The sequence below is a fragment of the Danio rerio genome, chromosome 21 (assembly GCF_052040795.2).
Source record: "Danio rerio strain M-AB ecotype USA chromosome 21, GRCz13ab, whole genome shotgun sequence".
Taxonomy (NCBI): Eukaryota; Metazoa; Chordata; class Actinopteri; order Cypriniformes; family Danionidae; genus Danio; species Danio rerio.
The window spans coordinates 5,304,142-5,325,885 of NC_141041.1; the positions used below are offsets into that span (position 1 = coordinate 5,304,142).

The 21,744-nt window shown below is 36.1% G+C and overlaps 2 protein-coding genes across 27 annotated transcripts in view; one reads left to right on the forward strand and one right to left on the reverse strand.

Annotated features, from left to right (window-relative positions):
• The window catches only part of cdk5rap2 (CDK5 regulatory subunit associated protein 2), a 635,428-nt gene extending 630,192 nt beyond the window's left edge, over nucleotides 1-5,236 (reverse strand). For 14 of the 22 annotated variants that reach the window (XM_087299278.1, XM_087299276.1, XM_087299270.1 and 11 more), the window contains exon 1: nucleotides 5,024-5,226. In XM_087299278.1, coding sequence (XP_087155404.1) covers nucleotides 5,024-5,076 — 53 coding nt within the window. In that variant the 5' untranslated portion in view covers nucleotides 5,077-5,226. 22 annotated transcript variants of the gene reach the window in all.
• Nucleotides 5,237-6,097: 861 nt separating this feature from the next.
• si:dkey-102g19.3 lies at nucleotides 6,098-21,117 on the forward strand. 5 transcript variants are annotated; one of them, XM_087300133.1, is made up of 6 exons: nucleotides 6,098-6,427; nucleotides 7,114-7,299; nucleotides 12,151-12,267; nucleotides 15,838-15,981; nucleotides 19,901-20,011; nucleotides 20,841-21,117. In XM_087300133.1, exons 4-6 carry the CDS (start codon nucleotides 15,876-15,878, stop codon nucleotides 21,023-21,025), a joined length of 402 nt encoding a protein of 133 aa, XP_087156259.1. In that variant the 5' UTR covers nucleotides 6,098-6,427; nucleotides 7,114-7,299; nucleotides 12,151-12,267; nucleotides 15,838-15,875; the 3' UTR covers nucleotides 21,026-21,117.
• Nucleotides 21,118-21,744: the final 627 nt, after the last annotated feature.

Sequence of the window (21,744 nt, forward strand, 5' to 3'; positions counted from 1 at the left end):
CATATTAAAAAAAAAAAAAAAAACTGACCGGCCCACATTTAAAAATTGGTCCAGCGCTCTATAATCCTTCTGCCGCCTGTTTTTATGAATATTAATCAAACAACAAATGGAGAACATGCCTCTGCTCTTGACTGAAGGATTTTTGTAGCTAAAGTGTTTCTTAAAGTGAAGATGCTTAAAGCACAGTTGGTTTTATATTTTTATTCTATTGTATTTATTTCTCTTTCCTTTGCAGGGTGGAAAATAACTGTTTGTATACAGTTGAAGTCTGAATTATTAGCCCTCCTGAATATTAGCAACCCCCCCCCCCCCCCATTTCTGTTTAATGGAAAGAAGAATTCTGAACATAATAGCTTTAATAACTCTTTTCTAATAACTGATCTATTTTATCTTTGTCATGATGAGAGTACATAATATTTGACTAGATATTTTTTTCAAAATACATGCATTCAGATTCAAAGTGTGATTTAAAGGCTTAATTAGTGTTATTAGACAGGTCATTGTATAACAGTAGTTTCTTCTGCAGACAATCAAAAATATATTGCTTAAGGGGGCTAATATTATAGACTTGCTTGAAAAAAAAACTGCTTTTACTCTAGCCAAAATAAAAATAAAAAAGCCTTTCTCCAGAAGAAAAAATATAAGAGGAAATAGAAATACTGTTAAAATTCCTTGCTCTGTTAAACATCATTTGGGAAAATATTTATTTTTTACAAAATTCTCAGGAGCGCTAATAATTTTGACTTTAACAGTAATCGTTTTGAATGATTGTGATTTCAATTATGACCATAACATAACATTAACAAACATGCATGAATCCAACCTTCCATAATACACTGCTGTCTTTCACAGGAATATTATCAGGAGCAAATTAGCTCATAATGTAAACGGTGTCTGTCAACAGGACTGTTGTTCATCCGTTTATTATCATCTTGCAATGATGGAGCCAAACGGATGCACCACCTTTCCACAATACAACACAGAACACACACATCACAGCCAAACAACTTCCTCTTCTCACGTTTTCCTGCATTGTTAGCATTGTGCTAGCCACAGGAAGACACACACAAACCATTATATAACTGTCTCATGGGTTTATATACTCCACAGCAGAGTCAAGTCTCAGAAACATATATAAAATGCTTTAAAGCTCCTATCAGATGTCAGAGTTACTCAGATATCAGCTTTCGTCTTGTGTTTCCCCACAGCCTCACCACCTGCTTTATAAAGGTGACACTACAATGACAACACACACACACACACACACACACACACACACACACACACTTGACCATCATCAAAATCCAAGAGTCCATTAAACTGAACATGACTCTGAACTCTGAAATGAAGTTCATAATCATAATAACTGTAATCTGCTACAAAAACACTGCTGCACATCTAAACAACTAGTACACACACGAAAGCACAGGTGTAAACAGTGTAATGATAACATACCTGCATTAGTCCTTTATAGCCACAGAAAGGTGAAATATAAAAAGATCATTGTGTCAGATCATAAACAGGAGCGCTTTTCCGCTATGTTGCCGTTTCCAGGAAGGAAGCAGTTATGGTTTCTGCTATGACAGCGCATGATCAACATGTAACAGCTGCCAGACTCTCTCTCACTCTAATTATTACTCAACAACAACAACAACTGAAGACACTACAGAGAAAGAAATGTCATGCACTGCACTAGGCATGGGATGATAACCGTTTTCAAGATATACCGCAGTTTGGAAAAGTCAAGGTTTTAAAACGGCCAAAATGTTCTGCTATACCGTTCCCATGGTATATGTAAGACTTTTTATTTACTTTTTTTTTTTTTTAGAACAACAGTATCTCTAGCAGAAGATATCCAAAATGCTGTTTTAAATAGTAAAGAAATCAGTGTTTTTGAAACTAACGAAGATGGCAGAAATCAATGATTTATTTGAATTATTTAGCCTGACATGTTTTCTGCTCCAAAATATTTTAAATGTTTCGCAAAATAAAATATTTTGTACAAAAGAGGAAAGGTTTTGTTTTTTTACCCAGAAATGTAAAAAGAATATATTTAGAGCAGTCATCACAATACCGTAAACCCGTAATATTTTTATCCAAGGTTATCATATCATCAGAATCTTATACCGGGCCATGTACATTCAACATAATAATATTGTTTGACTGAATTAGATCAGCTCTCAAATTAAAAATGGACTGCAAAGAATTGAACGCATGCACTTTTGTTTAATAGGTGCACTAGGGCTGCTTGATATTGGAAAAAAAAATCACATTGCTATATTTTATTTTTCTGCAATATATATTGCAATGTAAATACAGTTTCACAGCACTATTTGGTTTTAACAGTTTTCAGAAACTGAATAAATCACACTGCAAAAAATGCTTTTCTCACTTTGCGATCTCATTTTTAGTCCAAACATCAAAAAAATTAAAACAAGTAAAAATATTGTTAGTTTTAAAATTCAGTTAAAATATGGCAAAAATAAAAGTTTTTCCTTTAAAACAAAATTGTGGTAAGTTAAGTAATATTTTTTTCACTTTGAAATGTGGATATTTGGACTAGAAACAAAGACAAAAAACTTTTTGTTGCATAAATCGTATAAATTCTGTATAAAAATATTAATTAAATACAATTCTGTAGCTCTTGGTCAACTATAATCCAGACTTAACAGCGATGTGACTACTGCAGATGTGCACATTGCGATATTGATGCTGAAACGATATATTGTGCAGCACTAAGGTGCACATAAACTAATAATCTATTTAAAGCACAGTAAATAAGTTGAATGCAATTTATCAAGGAAACGTGAATGTATTAAATGCAATGAATATAGCTGAAATGTAATAAACTGCATTACAATCAATGATCCGTGTAAAATTTTGATGATCAAAGATTGTCTGTAAACAATATTTTCCCACATATTCAGACTCTTGCACACATGTAAACAATGTCAAAAAGAGCCTGATATGTCCGGATGCTTTAGAGATCGAGTACATGCTATTAATAACCAACGGGATCGTGTCATGTGTGTTTTGTTTTTAACACGGGGGTTTTATTGGGGTAAAGTTGCTTTTATATTTGCAGGTTCAGAGATTCTCTTTAATAATATAATTTCAGACGGTTCATTCCGCTGTGGCGACCCCTGATGAGTAAAGGGACTAAGCCAAAGGAAAATGAATAAAAATGAATGAATAAAATTTTTGAAAAGTATTCTTAGCAAATATTAAATCAGTAAATCATATATTAGCAGAGCAGCCAATGATTATCAAAGTACAACATAATTCACAGTAGATTTAATAGTGCTAATGTTGTTTTGACGCCATACTTTTATGCAATTTCAGACTGAACATTTAAAAAGTAGCGTGATTTATTATACAGGGACTGTCTCACATGTTTTACTGTTCAAAAATGAATGAAAGTGTGAATATAAAACCGACTTTAACTCAATATGACTCTTGAACACAGTAAACAATGTCAAAATGAGCCTGGTGAGCCTGGATGCTTTAGAGACTGAGTACCTGCTATTTATAACCAAGTGGATCATGTCATGTGTGTTTTGTTTTTAACACAGGGGTTTTTATGTGATCCAAACAACACAGCAGTAAATATAGAAAGAAATAAACATTCAGTATTCAATATTATTCAAGTTAGAACGAAATAAACATTTAATTATCTTTACAATTCAAGTTTATTTGTGTAGCGCTTTTCACAATATTGTTTCAATCAATCAAAATACAATCAAAATCAGAAGAGTTAAGATTTTCAGTTACTTTATTAGTTTAAAATAACTTTAACTAATAAACAAATAGCTTTTAACAATTAAAGTCATTATATATAAACAGTTAACCTACAGTTATATAGTATATAAGTGATGTCTGTTTACACGCTCAATGAAGTGTATTTGTGTATTAAGTGTATATGTACAGCAGTCGAAACATTCATAGCTGTAAATAATTCGACATCTGAGAATAATGTTCTGTAATTATAAATGAGATAAATTGAGTTGAAGCTGGTTTTATATTTGCACATTTGTTCAGTGACAGCTTGTGGCATGCTCCCTATAATGTTTACCATGGCACTTTGAATATTTCACTGAAATTGCATGTAAATATGACTTCAAAACAACATTAGCACTATTTTAATCTACTGTGAACAATATTGTACTTTGATAGTCGCTGTGTGCTAATATGATTCCGCTATTTAGAATTGGCAAAGAATACATTTCTGAAATGATATTGTTAAGGAGAAAGTCTGAATGTGTGATTGACGTGTATTTGTGTATTAAGTGTATATGTACAGGAGTCGAAACATTCATAACTGTAAATAATACTTTACATATTATATATATATATATATATATATATATATATATATATGTGTGTGTGTGTGTGTGTGTGTGTGTGTGTGTGTGTGTGTGTTTAAATTTAACACAGTATTTCAACCAAACTACCCACCTAAATCCTTGCAACTTTTAAATTAAGTCACTCAAATATAATATTTATGTTATGACATCTGAGAATAGTGTAATGTTCTGTAATTATAAATTAGCTAAACTGAGTTAAAGCTGGTTTTATATCTGCATATTTGTTCAGTGACAGCTTGTGGGATGCTTCCTATAATGTTTACCATGGCACTTTGAATATTTGACTAAAATTGCATGCAAGGATGACTTCGAAACAACGTTAGCACTATTTAATTGACTGTAAACAATGTTGTACTTAGACAGTCGCTGTCTGCTAATTATTCGCTATTATTTAGAACATGCAAACAACACTTTTCTGAAATTAACGTTATACTGTTAAGCAGAATGTCTGAATGTGAGAATATAAAACTAACTTTACCTGAACCTTAGCTAATGGCTAACTGCAAGTGTCGAGTGGATTAAAATAGGCATTTTTAAATGTAGATGTTGAATAGCAGAGTAAAACAACTATTTGTTTGTGTTTTCCTCCTGAAGCTAACATGCTAACGCTAACTTGACATTCTCTGACAGAAATGGAAAAAATAAATAAAGCGCTTCACCTCAGGTTGATGTCAAACGGCAGCGTTTGATCCTCTCCGACCACAGAATCCATTCTGGATCCAAATAAGAGGGTTTTGCTATACTAGCGACCAAATTTCCTCTCAAAACATGATGTCCGTGGCGTTGTTTTTGAATTCTGAGCGGCAGATTATGAATGTAATTTCAAAGCAGACGTTGGAACCGCCATTTTAAAACTGGTGACATCACCACGCGAGCTCGCGCATGGTTCAAGAAGTTGGGCGGTCCTCGTTCATGTCCTTTGTTTATTTATTTTCTTTACTCTCTCTTTGTACAATTTTTATTCGACAATGTATGTAATTGATATTTTATGTATTATATACAAATATTGTTTTAAAAAAATACAAATAAAAAATGAAGTTGGACAGTCCACGAAATGTGTGCCTAATAAAAATTATACAAACACTCTTCAGGCTTACGGGAAATTTAAATATTGGCTAGATTATGCTAATTTTGCGTGGTAACCTTCGTAAATTTTAAAGGTTTTGTTTATTGCACAAAATATCAGGAATATACATACAACAACACTATGTAGAAGGTGAACATAAAAAACTAATATAAAAATGCTAAAAAAAAATAAAAATATAAATAAATAAAATCCCAATGGTAAAGGATTTTTAAAAAAGGATTTTTTATTGTGTTTTTACAATACAATCATATTAACCATAACAAGTATATGGATGACATCAAGTACAATAATAAACAATGAAAAGTATATATAAATAAATAAAAAATAATACTAAAATAAGATAATAAAAACAGGGTAGAGAGGCAAATGAAATAATATTTAGAAAGTCCTTATAACATTTAAGTTTTTACACTATTTTTTGCTGTAAACATTTTGTAAAGTAATAATTAAACAATTTAAGTCACAAAGAAAATTCAGCAAATTAGGTAATTATGAAGAAAAATTGTGAATATAATATTTACCCAATAAAATAAATAAATTGCCTATAAATTATATGTTATGCTTGTCATGAGTAAAGTAACAAATTATATCACACATGGAAAAAACATGGGAAAAACCCAAAGAAAAAAATTTCTTCAAAATAAGAGGCGTGGCGTTTACGCATCTTCTCTAGAGATGATTGGACAGATTAAGTCCCTTAAGCCCGCCTCTGCCTAATACCTATTGGTTGTCATGCCAAAGCCTCAGGTCATAGTTTGTGTACAAATAATAAGTGATAACAGTTAAAAGTGATCATGCTAGATGACAAATGTAGAAGTGCTATTAATATATATCACTCGTGTATAATAATAATAATATATCGCTCATGTTCAAATATTGGAGATAAATGAAAAATGTGTAAGATTTCTTATGTTTTGGTGCAAAGATACAATCATTATGATCAGTTTGCCTGGAGGGATGAAGAACATTTAAAAAGGTAATATGGCGATTTATTTATTTGATGTAGCGTTGCTGTTAGACTGTTTGTATGTTTTAACCTGTAAATACTGTAAACAAAATAGTCTTTAACCATTGTAAAAAAGTAAAAAAGCTTTAACACAACTTTCTGCTGCCATCTGCTGTCAGGAACACTTAATACACACTTAAAAGAGTCTAAATAAAACCTGGGAAAGAGCAGAAGAGTTTGACGTTAAAAAGCGGCTAACATGAGATGACTTTAAGATTATGGATACTTCATAAGGTTTACACATTTTATCAAATGGTAACAACCAAAACATACATTTTCACTTTCTCTTGATTTGCAATTGTATGTGTATCAAGAAAAAAAGTTCTGCAAAGTACTGATTTTTAATTAAATTGAGATTTTAATTGTTAAAATAAAATATGTAAAAGTGAATATTCATTGTTTTTAAACTTTGTATTTTTGAAAAGCACTTTGCACATCTATCCTGTTCATTTTGGGAAAAAAATTTGGAAAATAAAAAACCCTGGAATAACCCTGATTTCAATCATAAATACATTTGTTAATTTCGGCAATAGTGCATTACTATATACTGTCAAATGCAATAATGTATAAGATTATTGTTAATTTGGTTGACTTGCATACTGTAAATAAATTCAATAGGTCTGTACAAATCAAGTATTCATTTTTTTGCTGTTCAGATTATAGGCTGCACAGTGGGTGGCACAATCACCTCACAACAAGAAGGTCACTGGTTCGAGCCCTGACTGGAAACCCAGTTGGGGTTTCTGTGTGGAGTTTGCATGTTCTCCCTGTGTTGGTGTGGCTTTCCTCCGGGTGCTCCGGTTTCCCCCACAGTCCAAACACATGCGCTACAGGTGAATTAGGTAAGCTTAATTGTCCGTAGTGTATGTGTGTGAATGAAATTGTATGGGTGTTTCCCAGTGATGGGTTGCAGCTGGAAGGGCATCCGCTGCATAAAACATATTCTGGATAAGTTGGCGGTTCATTCTGCTGTGGCGAACCCAGATTAATAAAGGCCGAAAAGAAAATTAGTGTATGTTCAGATTATTTGCAGCGTAATTCTATTTTTTTTAACAACAACAAAAATAGAACATTACTTTTACATTACTTTCAGGGGTTCAAAAAGTATATTATTCAAAACATGGTCTCCCTTTTATGTTGACAATTTACAATTTGTAGAGCAGGAGGATATGGAAACCCATAGACATTGTTGGAATATTAAGGTAATTCCATGCGTGTTCAAGAGAAAAGGTCAGGAGAGGTTTTTCTTCAATGTCAAAAATCGTAACAATTTATTGGATACAAATGAATAATTCGATGACAGAGCTCTGGGTTACATTACCCCAATGCAATACAAGAATTACATTCAAGAGGTTTGCAACTAACATACATTTCCTGACTTCAGCATATATACACCACCGATCTTAACAGGTGGAGTTTTGGTGTAACGTCACTTGTCAGTCATTGTTCAGTCCTCCATTGGCCGCCCCTTCGGCATACTTCCTCTTTTTCTATGAATTCTCTGACCAACAACAAAGTGTACATCTTTCTGTGTTCTGTGTTCAGTTTTAACACCTCTCTTCAGACAGGAAGTTTCTGCAGAGCTGAATTTAATTTTGGACCCGCATCTATCTACTTCTGCAAAACTGCTAATTAGTATGCACAGCACTCACCCACAACATTAGAAGTTCAGTTAATATATGACCCTTACATGACCAATACAAATAATTGTTTGATTAAAAGAAAAGAGACAAAAAATAATAAAAAAATGGTTCCTATTATTCAATAACATAGACATAAACTTTTTTTTTCTTTCCTCCTTCCCCTTACTGTAACCTTGTAATCCCTTTCACAGCTTGCTTGTATTAAAGGTAAACAGAACCTTCCTGCTATTACACATTGAACGGTTCGCTTTTTATGTGTATATCTTTTCATTTTTTTCTTTTTACATTTTTATTCATTTTATTTATTTGGTATTACTGTATTGGTGTTGTGTATGCATGCACCCTATACGCTTGCTGTGCATATGACGCTTGAGGACTTTGATGTTTGCAGACTGAGCTATATTTCTTTTCTGTTAAAGGCACAAAAGTGTTGGGGATGTTTATGTTTGCTTGTTTTTCTGTTTAGTGCAAAAAAAACTATAAATAAAGTGTTAAAAAAGTATGTTATTACTTAAATTGTCCATATTTGTACATAAAGTGTGCATATTAGTTTAGATCAGGGGTGTCAAACTCAATTCCTGGAGGGCCGAAGCCCTGCACAGTTTAGTTCCAACCCTGCTCCAACACACTTACCTGTAGGTTTCAAACAAGCCTGAAGGACTCAATTAGTTTGATCAGGTGTGTATAATCAGGGTTGGAACTAAACTGTGCAGAGCTGCGGAACTGAGTTTGACACCTGTGGTTTAGATTAAGAACAAATGTATACTTCATATAAAAATATCTCCCCACAGTGAACGCTTTTTTACCTTCATTTCTGAGAGTGTTGTAAGACGATTGCTCACACTTAAGAAACAATGAATTGAGTAAGAAATGAGATCATTTTGAAATATGTGACAATATTGAGTGTTTATGAAACATGGGACTTTCCACACACCCTGAACCTGACCTTATCCCTTATAGATACTTTATTTAACACTGCACTTTCAACACTGTAAAAAGTGATTACTTTGCTTTAAAGTGAGTAAACCCATTGGTTTTAAAATGATTAGTTGACTTGCCTTTAAAAAGTGAGTGAGTGAGTGAACCCATTGCTTTAAAATTATTAAGTAAATTATTATGTGCATAATTATAAGCTGAATGAATCATTCCAAGTTACAAGGGAGTTACTCATATTTTTAAGTAAAGTCAACTTGTTGTTTTTAAGGCAATGGGTTTACTCACTAACTTATAGTAAAGTAATGCTTTTAAACATTAAGTGCAACTTTTCAAATTCGAATAGAGTTATTGTGAAAATGTTGAAGATTACAAATGTTTAACTAATTTATTTATTTATTTTCCATCAGTAGTTAGAAAAGTCATTTAAATACAACGCTGATTATGTAGTTAATTAATAATTAATTAATCTTTTGGAGTAATGTTTTGGGCTGCACGGTGGTGCAGGGGGTAGCATGTTCGCCTCACAGCAAGAAGGTCGCTAGTTCGAGCCTTGGCTGGCTCAGTTGGCGTTTCTCTATGGAGTTTGCATGTTCTCTCCATGTTCGCGTGGTTTCCTCCGGGTGCTCCTGTTTCCCCTTCAAGTTTAAAAACATGTGGTATATGTGAATTGGGTAGGCTAAATTGTCCGAAGTGTATGTGTGTGAATGAGTGTGTATGGATGGATCTTTACCAGTGATGGGTTGCAGCTGGAAGGGCATCCTCTGCTTAAAACATACGCTGGATAAGTTGGCGGTTCATTGCGCTGTGATGACCCCAGATTAATAAAGGGACTAAGCTGAAAAGAAAATGAATTAATTAATGAATAAGTAATGCTTGTGTGTGTGTGTTTGTGTGTGATAAGTGGGATGTTAATAAACTGCATCCTTCTTTTATTCATTTCCTTTCTTCTTAGTCCCTTATTGCTGCAAACTATTCTAGCACATGTTTTACGCATCAGATACCCTTCCAGCTGCAACCCAGTACTGGGAAACACCCACACACACACACACTCATACACTAAAGCCAATATAAGTTTATTAAATTCACCTACAGCGCATGTGTTTGGACTGTGGGGGAAACCGGAGCACCCGGAGGAAACCCACGCCAACATTGGGAGAACATGCAAACTCCACACAGTAAATTCCAACTAGCCCAGCCAGGACTCGAACCAGCGGCTTTCTTGCTGTGACGTTCCACTGTGGCGACTCCTGATAAATGTAGGGACTAAGCTGAAGGAAAAGGAATGAATAAATATAAAAATTCTTAGTATACTGCAAAATTGCCAATAATACTGTAAATTTTGCTGCATGTTTTACAGTGTAGTGCAGTGGCTTCCTTCTAGTGGTACGCGGAGGAATGACATATGGCATGTACATGCTAAATATATTTCAAAATTTATCGAAAATGATGTATATAATATGCCATATATGACATATAGCCTGTAATCTGCCGTGTTTTTTTTTAACTGTGCAGAGTTGTAGCCTCTTTACTGGGCCTACTGTATTTCCATACTGCTCATTTTGGTAGAACTTGGAGAGATAATTTTTTTCTGAGGTGGTTCTTGATGAAAAAAGTTTGAGAACCACTGGTGTAGGGAATATGGATCTGTAATGCGCTCTCAACCTGTCTTTAAATACTTTAACTGTGTTTGTGTGTTTCTCTGAAAATAATTGCATTTTTGTCAGCTAATTAGAACCAGGTGTTCAGCAGCCCAATATATAAACATATTTCTACATAATCATACTTCTGCTGTATATACACTAGCCCACAGAATGTGCTGAACATCCAATCAACATAAGCAGAGATCAAACATGGAAAGTAAGCGATATAACGACAAGAAAGATCTAAGTGTGTGTGTGTGTGTGTGTGTGTGTGTGTGTGTGTGTCCAAGGTCTGTTTCTTTCTCTCTGGAGTGGCCATGATGTCCACATAAAAGAGGATGTTTCTCAATAGTTTTCATACACAGAGATTAACAAACACTGAAACGTAAGAAATGCGAAGATATTCAAGTCAGCGTAAACCGGAAATTGCTGAGACTTTTTTTTTCAGTATGTTCATGTTGATATACTTCTAACTCATTCATTCATTTTATTTTGGGCCTAGTCCCTTTATTAATCAATGGTTGCCACAGCAGAATGAACCGCCAACTTATCCAGCGTATGCCCTTTCAGCTGCATCCCAGTACTGGGAAACACTCATACACTCTCAACTACACATTCATAAATTTTATATGTAGGCTAATGATGTCTGCAGTAGAGTGCGTACAACACCGTTTCCTTATCCATGAAAGTAAATGAGTAAAGAGTAAAAGTAAAGTAAAGAGAAAGTAAAGAGGCTGAATAGAGGAGGCTTGTTCTTTATCCTCGTGCTGCAGATGCTCTGTTTAATTGTTTTCTCGCTAGTGAAGCGTTCAGTTTTCCACTTACAAAGTCTGCCATGTAAATAGCAAATGTGCCATGGCGCGACACAACTGACTCTTAAATTAGATGAGAATGAGATTGGTTTAATGCACGTTATGCTCAAAACACAGCCAGAACTCATTAAGAGAATAAGCTCAACCCTGTTAGACCCTGTTAACGCTGACCGTATTTTTCCGTCCTTAAAATAGCAAAAGTTGATTCGGACATGCCTTTAATGCTTTTACCTAGATCATTAAAATCGAGCCCAAAATGTCTTTTAAAATACATTTTTTTTTTGTGTAGATTTCCTTTTTTGTATTGTCAAATGTCTGTCTCTATTAATCCTAAATTTATATTTTATGCACATCACACTGATAAACGTTTCTTGTTTTTAAATATAAAGAGTGCTCTACAAATAAACTTTCACTTTACTTGATATTATTGCAGTTGTTTTAGTAGGAGGTTGAGCCAATCAGTGTTGTGTTATTGGTGACAAAACGCTTCCCTATTTAAAAGACACATGAAACACAATTTCTTCATCTTACTTCCCCCCGCACAAGATGCATCAGCAAGTCATTCTTCTGTCAGTTCTCCTCACTGGAGGTACAGACAACAGGCTTACAGTAGCAACATTCATTATCAAATTGTAAATATAAATGTCTCTTTGTCATTTCAGGTTTCTCTCTGAATTGTTATGATTGCCAGAACTCAGAAGATTCAGGCCGCTGTGGAAATGTGACGTGTGACCGTCAACATACCAAGTGCGCAAGTGAAAGAATCGAAAGCTACTTTGGTGAGTCTGTTCTCAGTCATTTCTGTCATGAATGAAAAAGCAGTTAAATAATGGACACTTTTACTGTGTTATATAGTATATGCAGTGTGTGTAGTATGTGATTGTGGCCAGTTAGTGCTGATATTATGAACTTTTTAAAACTTTGTAAGCACTTGTTAAAAACACATGAAATTCAATTTTTTTAATTTTTATAATGTATTTATTAATTTTTTAAGCAATACAGATACAACAACAAACAAGTGAACAGAGCATGGGGAGAAAGAAAATAAAAATAAAAAGTAAAAGAAAAAAAAGAAAAAAGAAAAGGGGGGGGGGGGGTTGGGGGCATTAATTGATGTAGCGATATTGCATATTCATGCACCACAAACCTTTACAAGATCTGACCTTGTTAAATCAACCCTCTGATGATTATGGAGGTTATGTTTAAACCTATATGTAACAAAAATGGATCCCACCTCTCATGAAATAAAACATCTTTGCCATGTAAGACACAAGTTAAAGGGTCACGAAACACCAAAACACATGTTTTGAGCTGTTGACAGTCGTATATGTGTCCCACACTGCTAAAAACACTATTATGACACCTATATTTCACTAAAAAGTGTAAATTGGTTGTTTTTGCGTTATTTCAAGCAAATTTGTACTTCCTGTTTGAAACGAATTTTTGAAGCTGCGTCACGGTCATGACATAATAGCGTTGTACTCCAGCGTGCAGACTGGGCGTCTGTGCCAGAGTGTTTTATTACGTCTTACAGTGTGATGCATTAATGCATGAGTAAGGCTTGGGTCAAACCAATCAGCGCGCTCTATTGTGCAACTTCATTAATATTCATTAGCGTCACCGTGTTTACGCCACAGAGACGCCCTGTTGTGTTGGCAAAACAAGCGTGAAGTGTTGCTTTTATAGTTTGCTGCCATTAAGTTTCGTTTTCATTTTCTCTCTGTGAGAGCTCAGCTGGATCACGTGTGGATTAACGGTGTACACGACGCTCGACAACAATAACTTACGTGTCTAAGGAGGAACATTGTTTAACGTTACCTGAGAGCTGTTCTCATCTGCAAACGCTGAAATCCGAATTTGCTTGTAACGTTAGTCTCCTCTTCATAAAGACGCGGCTCTAGTTGCTGGTGATTGTCCTGTCTCTACAGATTTGGTAAGTGAGCGACCAGTGCTCTTTGTTTATTCAGTTTGTTCGTACCGAATTAAGTTAACTATTGCACTGAGTGCAAACATAGCACCGCATTTTGTGACCGGAATAACACACACGGCTTTCTGACACTACCTGCCGTGTGCATCTAAGTTTCCGGGAAATGCTGAGGTTTTTTTTCTCTCATTCGCCGTGCGGTATCAAACATTGCATGAAAAATACACGCTTAGAGCAGATCCTCGAATCAAATATCGCGTTTGTCGCAAGGGGCATGAATGAATTCCCTGAATGAAAGAGCCAAACTGCAGTTAAAGTCCACCATTTAATAATCTGGCAAATAATTCGACTACACATGTCCATGTAGGTTAAACACCATCACTTTCTCATGTGTGTGTATTTTGACTGAAACTCGCGCGTGCCCAAATAGACACTCCCACACCCTCCCACTTTAGTTCCTCCGACACTCCCCCCTAAACAGAGCTGGACACGCCCACTTTTCTGACTTTTCCAAAGTAGAGGTGTGAAAACACCCTGCTGAAACGAGGGGGTTTCATGGCCCTTTAAGTAGTCCAGTGGTACATATTCAAGTATTACCCTGTGCCTTAAAGACTTTGTAGGAGTTTTGTCCGTTATCCAGTTCAGGAGAATACATTTTCTTGCACAAAATGTCAGAAACTTGCAAAGTGTTTTTTTTATGCTTGTCCATATTAATCTCGTCGAATATCCCAAGCAGCATATGCTTGGGGTCACAAACAATATTAAAATATAAAATTCCACTAATTTCTTGTTCAATCACAGCGCAGAACTTTTGAATTTCCCTGCAAAGCCAGAAACAATGAACAAGGTCTCCTTCCTCGGTTTTACATTTCAGACATATTGGTGACAACTCCTCTTCAAACTTGTGCCTCCGTGAGGGAGAGATGTGAGCTCGATGTAGAATTTTCAGTTGCATTGCTTTTACTCTGTTACATACACTTAGGGATATTGCATTTTTCCAAGCTTCCTTCCATTGATCATCTGTGATTTGTGTATCAAGGGTCCTTTCCCAAGTCTCTTTCAAGAAGCCCGTATTTAAAGAGCCACAATCCTTCAGGACTTTGTAGAAACAGCTTGTGGAATGGTCCCTGTATGAAAAAAGTTGTCTTTCCGCAACTGAAATGTCCTGATTTTCGAGTATTGTAGTGTCTTTTTTCACAAACTCTCTTAGTTGCAAGTAGCGGAAAAAAATCTTGTCGCGGAATATTATATTTATTTGTCAGTTGGTCAAAAGACATTAAAATATTTCCATCAAACAAGTCATGTAATGTGGTGAGACCTTTTTGTGACCAGACTTTAAATTGTGGGTCTAAATTCAACATTTTAAAAAATATTTTAACCTTCAACTTTGGTCAAAGAAGCTTTTATTTTATTCTTTCTTTTTATCCTATTGTTTGTTTTAATATTATTACTTTCGGTATGTATGTTTTTGTGTATATACAGTTGAAGTCAGAATTACTGACTTCTGTATACAGAATTGTATATGTTGGCGCACTTATTCACTAGGCTATCGGCGCCAACATTTAGCTGGTTTTAAAGTAAAACTCACTTACTTTTGACAGTTTATTTCTGAAAACCAGACCGTATTTTATGCTTGATTTTTGAGAAATTGACATTATTTTAAATATTTGGACTAAAAACAAGCAATAGCACCTGGATGCAGCTTTTATGATGCAGGCTGAGATTGCATCGCTCAGACATGCAATGTCAGACACAATGCACACCATGGAGCTTCATAGACAAACAACTTCATAGACTACAGTTGATTCAGAATTCAGCGGCTAGGATAGTTACCTGCTCGCGTACTTCTGATCACATAACTCCAATTCTCTTTCACCTGCACTGGCTTCCTGTTCACTATCGTATACAATACAAAATCCTCCTCTTAACATACAAAGCTCTTCATAACCTGGCCCCTCACTATCTTTCTGATCTTCTTCAATTGTACACTCCTTCACGCTCACTGAGATCATCTTCTGCTGAACTGTTATCTGTCCCACACTTTAAGATGAAGTCATTTGGAGGCAGGGCTTTTAGTTGTACAGCACCAAAGTTATGGAATTCCCTGCCTTTGCACATTCGCAAGATGGACTCTATTTCCAATTTTAAATCTCAGATAAAGACGTTTTTGTTTAGGATAGCTTTTAATGATTTGCTGGTTATAGAGATATTGACATCACTGTGACGGGTAGGGTTTGGTATGGGGCTATAGGTGAGCGCATTAAAAAGCATTGGATACAGCTCAGATTGCATCGCACCACGTCTGCAGCCAGACCCCTCTCCAAACAAGACAAAACCCCAAAGTGAGAGGAGCTTATTCTAGTCAGGTTTGTCACTTTTTGTGTGGAGAAATCATTAAATTCTCTCTCTCTCTTTTTCAATTTAGGTGTTACAAAGGTTGATCTAGTTTCTAAAAGGTGTGTTATGCCGGTTCAGTGCGTGAGCTGGTCTATCAGCACAGCCTGCGGTAGAACAGATCATTCTGTTCAGTGCTGCGACAACGACCTCTGCAATGATCAAAAAGCTCCAGGTATCCTCTCTATTTGACCATGAATTAATGACGATATTGATAATTATGTTAGGGATGGCTGACGTGAAACTGACATTTCGACACAGTGTCGAGATCCCGAAGCGCAAGTGTTTCGAAACACTGCACCAAAACATGATCCGAAACACCCAGGTCACGTGACTAAAGTGTTTCGAAACACTTGGTCACGTGACTAAAGCGATTCAAAGCCTGGACCATTTCAGAGGCGTTTCAAGACCCGGAGAATCTGCATTTGGCTGGCATCATCAATTTTCGACGCTGTATCATAAGGCCTAGTGGACTGTGCTTCAAATTTATTTTGGGTTCGAATCCCGACTAGTCCAAATACTCCAAAATCATGATTTTATGTATTTTAATCATGTTACTGTTTTATGGTGTAGATAGGATACAGCTGCGGATATGCCATCAATTTAGCATCATTTTTGTAACACTGTAAAACAATAATTCATATTTTTACAGTACTGTGATGGGTTTAGGTTTTGGATAGACGTTAATAAAATACAATGGGAAATTTAATTAATAATATAAATAATTATTGTTAATGTTAACTTCTGGCCACAACTGTATCTGATCTAGCAACAACCCTGTTTTATGAACAAAACAATACAAATTTATTTACAAGTGTTTATTCGTATGTCAGAGCAATGTTGAAACAAAACGATACAAAACCAAAGCATTACCAACTGGTATTAAAGCATTTCAAAATTACTGCATCAATCTCGATTAGAACCCATTGTTGCTGCATGATGGTCACGAACTCTAACCGCTCGACTACACCATTCGTTGAATCAAGGCTACAAAGTGGGGTTTCATACCTCAATTTGCTCAACAGTTCTTTGCTGAAGCTGTTTCAGTGAAATATAAATAAAATGACCACTAGGTGTCACCGTAGAGTGGTGTTTCGAAACGTTTCGAAGCTTCGACACATTTGCTTCGATAGTTTCAGTGTTTCACGAAGCCTCGCTTTGCCCACCACTAAATTATGTTTGTGTCAGGGTTCAAGAAGGATGAGGGAGCGAGGACTTAAGCGAGGAAAATAAAACAAAAGAAGAACAAAAACCACCCTGAGGGGGAAAACCACTAATAAAACAAATAAACAAACAAACTTGACAGGGCAGACAAGGCAAGGCAGGACTGGACACAGCAGGATAGGGAAAGATCGACAATGAACTGGCACAGGACTAAAAACATGAGGGGATTATAAAGAAAAGTAATTTGACACAGGTGAACATGACAAACTAATAATGAGTTAACAAGGAGGGTGGGACTAGACAATAGACGGGAGAGCGCATGACACAGAGAGACAACACATGCCATGCGCTCACATAAAACAGGACAAGAACATGCAGCCAATGAGAGAACTCATTAACCGCATGTTCATGACAAGACAAGCACAACACTGAAGCACACGACAAAAGCACATGACCACAATGTAAACACCGAGCCACGTGCTTTGACAAGAGACACAAGACACGAGCACACGATAGATAAACACCTTACCGTGCGCTCACACATAAGCAACGCGCATGCTTCATCTCAGCGCCAACCAAAACTGAAACCAACTAGACGGAGGCGCCGAGAATAAAGCAGTGCGATGCTGACAGAACAAACACAAACACTAGTACAAGAGCGCGCGCGTCAAGCAGCAGCGCACACACAGAGACAGAAACAGGACCAGACATGGGTAGTGTCAGAGCTCTGCCACCAAAACAAGAATTTACAAGACCAGAGTGGCAGAACGCTGACAGTTTGGTTCCCAGGTGCATATAACATTTATATTTTAATGGAAAAAGTGTATGAGTAATAATCAGTGGTGTAAAGTAACAAATTACACAGACTCAAATTACTGTAATCTAGTAGTTTTTCTCAGAAATTGTACTTTACTAGTAATTAAAATAATTCCCTTGAGTACATTTTTAGTGCAGTGTCTGTACTTTTACTTCACTACTTTCCTTCATCCTGCAGTCACTATTTATTCTTGTCTATGAGGATTAGAAAAATCAGTCCTGTGATTCCTGTCCAATCAAATATCACACAGGAGGTAAATCGCATCCTACTGAACAACCTCAAGACATGGGGGATTTATAATTGCAGCAAACTGTTTGAAAGCATCATAAGTGTCTGACTGTTTAGATGCATGTCACTGATGAGAAGATGGCGGATGTTTACTGTATGATGACCGAAATGGCCATAAACACCCAGCAGGCACAAGACATCAACATGACGTCAGATTGAAGTTGTACCCCAACATCGTAGGGATGCTGCATTTTGTTTGGAAATGAAAATCGAGTTAACGTCACAATTCAACATCAGGCTGACGTCAATGTCCAACTTCCAACCTAAATTCAACCAAATATCAACGTCTAATGATGTTACAGCTTGACGTTGTGTTGATGTTTCCACTATGACGTCTATCAGACATTGGATATTGGTTATCACACCTGACGAATAAATGTCAGTATTTGACGTCAGTATGACGTTTGTTTTTGACTTGACCTTGGATTTTGGTCATTTTCTAACAACCTAAAATCAAACAAATATCAACATCATTTGACGTCATTACTGGACATCAAAAAGACGTTGACATTAGACGCTGGTTACACATTGAATTTTGGTCACCTGACATCACAACCTAAAGTCAAACATAATATTAACGTCTTATGACGTTGTGTGCCTGCTGGGCAATAACTCTATGCACAACAGAATATTACGTTTACACATTACATGTATTACGTTACATATTACATGTAAATCCTCAGCTTTTCACAGTGTAATATCCCCTAACCCCAATTCTGTTTAACAGAAACATGTTTTCAACACATTTCTAATCATAATAGTTTTTGTCACACCTGCTGCAGTGCCCTCTGGTGGTTTTCAAGGGCACCAGTTTTTGTATCCTAGTCATGTGATCACTCCTTGTTTCCAGCTGTCCCTCATTGTCTAATTAGTTCTGTCTTTATAAGCCCTGTTATGTTGTGTTTAGTTTGCCTTTGGATTATGTCACGACTGGGTATCACAAAAACAAGGGAAAGATCCAAGTGCAGCAAAACACATTTATTGCCAAACAATAAAGATCCCAAAAAAATGACAAAGGGACAGGCAAGGTACCAAAATCGAGGAAAACATGAAGTGCAAAAATGAAGCTCAAAAGTGAATCAAACACAAACTAAACAGGTATCCAAAAACATAGTAAAGATACTAAACAAAGTGAACAAACCAAACACGGTGAACCAGATCACGAATAAAGCACGACAAACCTAGACAGAACATTGAAAATCCAAAGGCAAACTAAACACAACATAACAGGGCTTATAAAGACAGAACTAATTAGACAATGAGGGACAGCTGGAAACAAGGAGTGATCACATGACTACGATACAAAACACAAAAACCAAAACAAAAACTGGTGCCCTTGAAAACCACCAGAGGGCACTGCAGCAGTTGTGACAAGTTTTAATAACTCATTTCTAATAACTGATTTCTTTTATCTTTGCCATGATGACAGTAAATAATATTTGACTAGATATTTTTCAAGAAACTTCTTTACAGCTTAAAGTGAAATTTAAAGGCATAGGTTAATTAGGCAGGTTATATTGCTTGATAAAACAAAATATTGCTTAAAAGGGCTAATAATATAAAATGTTTTTTAAAACAAATGAAAACTGCTTTTTATTCTAGCCTAAATAAAAAAATAAGACTTTCTCCAGAAGAAAAAAAAATATGATAGGAAATACTGTGAAAAAATCCTCGCTCTGTTAAACATCATTTGGGAAATATATGAAAAAAGCAATAAATAACAAGCTGGCAAATAATTTAGACATTAGCTGCATATTTGTGTGTCAGACTCCTTTCCTACATGGAAACACATCAGATAAATACATAGTAATATTTTTTCTTACAGCTTTGGGCCCTCTTACCCCCAATGGAAAGAAATGCTTCGCTTGTGATTGGGAGGACTGCTCAAAAACAGTGAACTGTCAGAGGAATGAAGACTACTGCTTTAGTGCATACAGTAAGTACTTTTATTATTGATACAAATATTAATCAGGCCTGGGGGGTTCAGGTAGTTCAACCCACCCCTCACCGAAAAAGGTCCAGAATTTGGCTCCTATACAAGCTTGTTTGTCCCATTTTTGACAGTATGCCATTAAATTGTGAAAATAACCAATAGAAAGCGGCTTTAAGAGTAATTTAATTTTTAAGCATTCAAATGGACAAATTCTGACTGAGAAAATGAGCTTGCCAGGGGTGCGTTTCCACAAACCATCGTTAGCTAACTAAGGTCGGAAGTTCCGTCGTTACTAACATAGTTAATTGATTTGGCGTTTCCTAAATCTGTTGTTTCAATTAACATTCGCAAACTGCATCGCAAACTTGTACACTTGCAACCGCACATCTGGAGCTGTAGTTAGAAACATAGTTCCTGGCTGTGTTCTATTGCCCGTTATCCCTCTAAGCCCTATTCATTTAGAACATACTAACACTTAAACTTAACATTAAACTAAACTTTAAATAAAATAAAAAAACATTAAGGTCATCTCTCTCGTTTGCATTTTCCCCCTGTGCTGGTGTGGGTTTAAGCCACAGTCCAAACACATGCGCTATAGGGGAATTGAATTAACTAAATTGGCCATAGTGTATGAGTGTGTGTGAATGTGAGAGTGTATGGGTGTTTCCCAGTACTGGGTTGTGGCTGGAAGGGCATCCGTTGTGTAAAACTTTGCTGGAATAGTTGGCGGTTCATACCGCTGTGGTGACCTCTGAAATAGAGACTAAGCTAAAGGAAAATGAATAAATGAATAATGAAAAATGTACTTACTTTTCTTTCTAAACCTTTTTAGGTGGTGCAGAAACTTTGAAAGGATGCGGGACGAAATCTGTCTGCGATGAGCCAGAAATATTTAAGCGAGAGCTGGACAAAATCATCACATGTTGTTCAGGGAATCTGTGTAACAGAGCTGAGAGCTTCCTCCAGAGCTTCATGTTCCTCTGCTTTTCTCTGATCACCGTGATCCTGGTGCACTGAAGCCTGCTCCGGTTCCCCCCCACAGTCCAAACACACGTGCTATAAGTGAATTGAATAAATAAAGTGGCTGTAGTGTATGAGTGCGTACGCAAGAGAGTGTGGGTGTTTTGGTTTGTGGCTTGAAGGGCACCCGCTGTGTAAAACATATGCAGGATAAGTTGGCGGTTCATTAAGCTGTGGCGACCCCTTAAAAAATAAAGAGGCTAAGCTGAAAAGAAAATGAATGAATATATATATATTAAGGGTGTCACGATCCTTCAAATCCTCGATTCGATTATATTTTAGATTCTAAAGGCACGATTCGATTCTCGATTATGAATAATTAATTAATTAATGACCAATTAATTATTTGTAGCCTGCCGTTTAAACTACCTGACCTGCATGGTCTTTGTTTTACCCATAAACAAATCATACAGTAAATGAATAAAGGCAAGATACACACATAATTACCACCTGTCAATCACTTTTTTCTGCGGGACTCGTGAATAGGCAGTGATCTGTGTCGTTATAATGGCGTCGGTAAAAAAAGATGCACAACCAACAGGAACCAGCCAACAGTATCTGAGGTGTTCGCTAAAATGACTAAGTACAAGTGAGTGAAAGATTGAAGCAGTCTACTGATCCTCTGACTGCCTGAACCCACTGTCTCGAGCGCAAGGCTGTGTGCGTCTGTGTCTGTGTGGTCACGTGATGTGCATTTTCAGAGGTAGAGAGGAAGG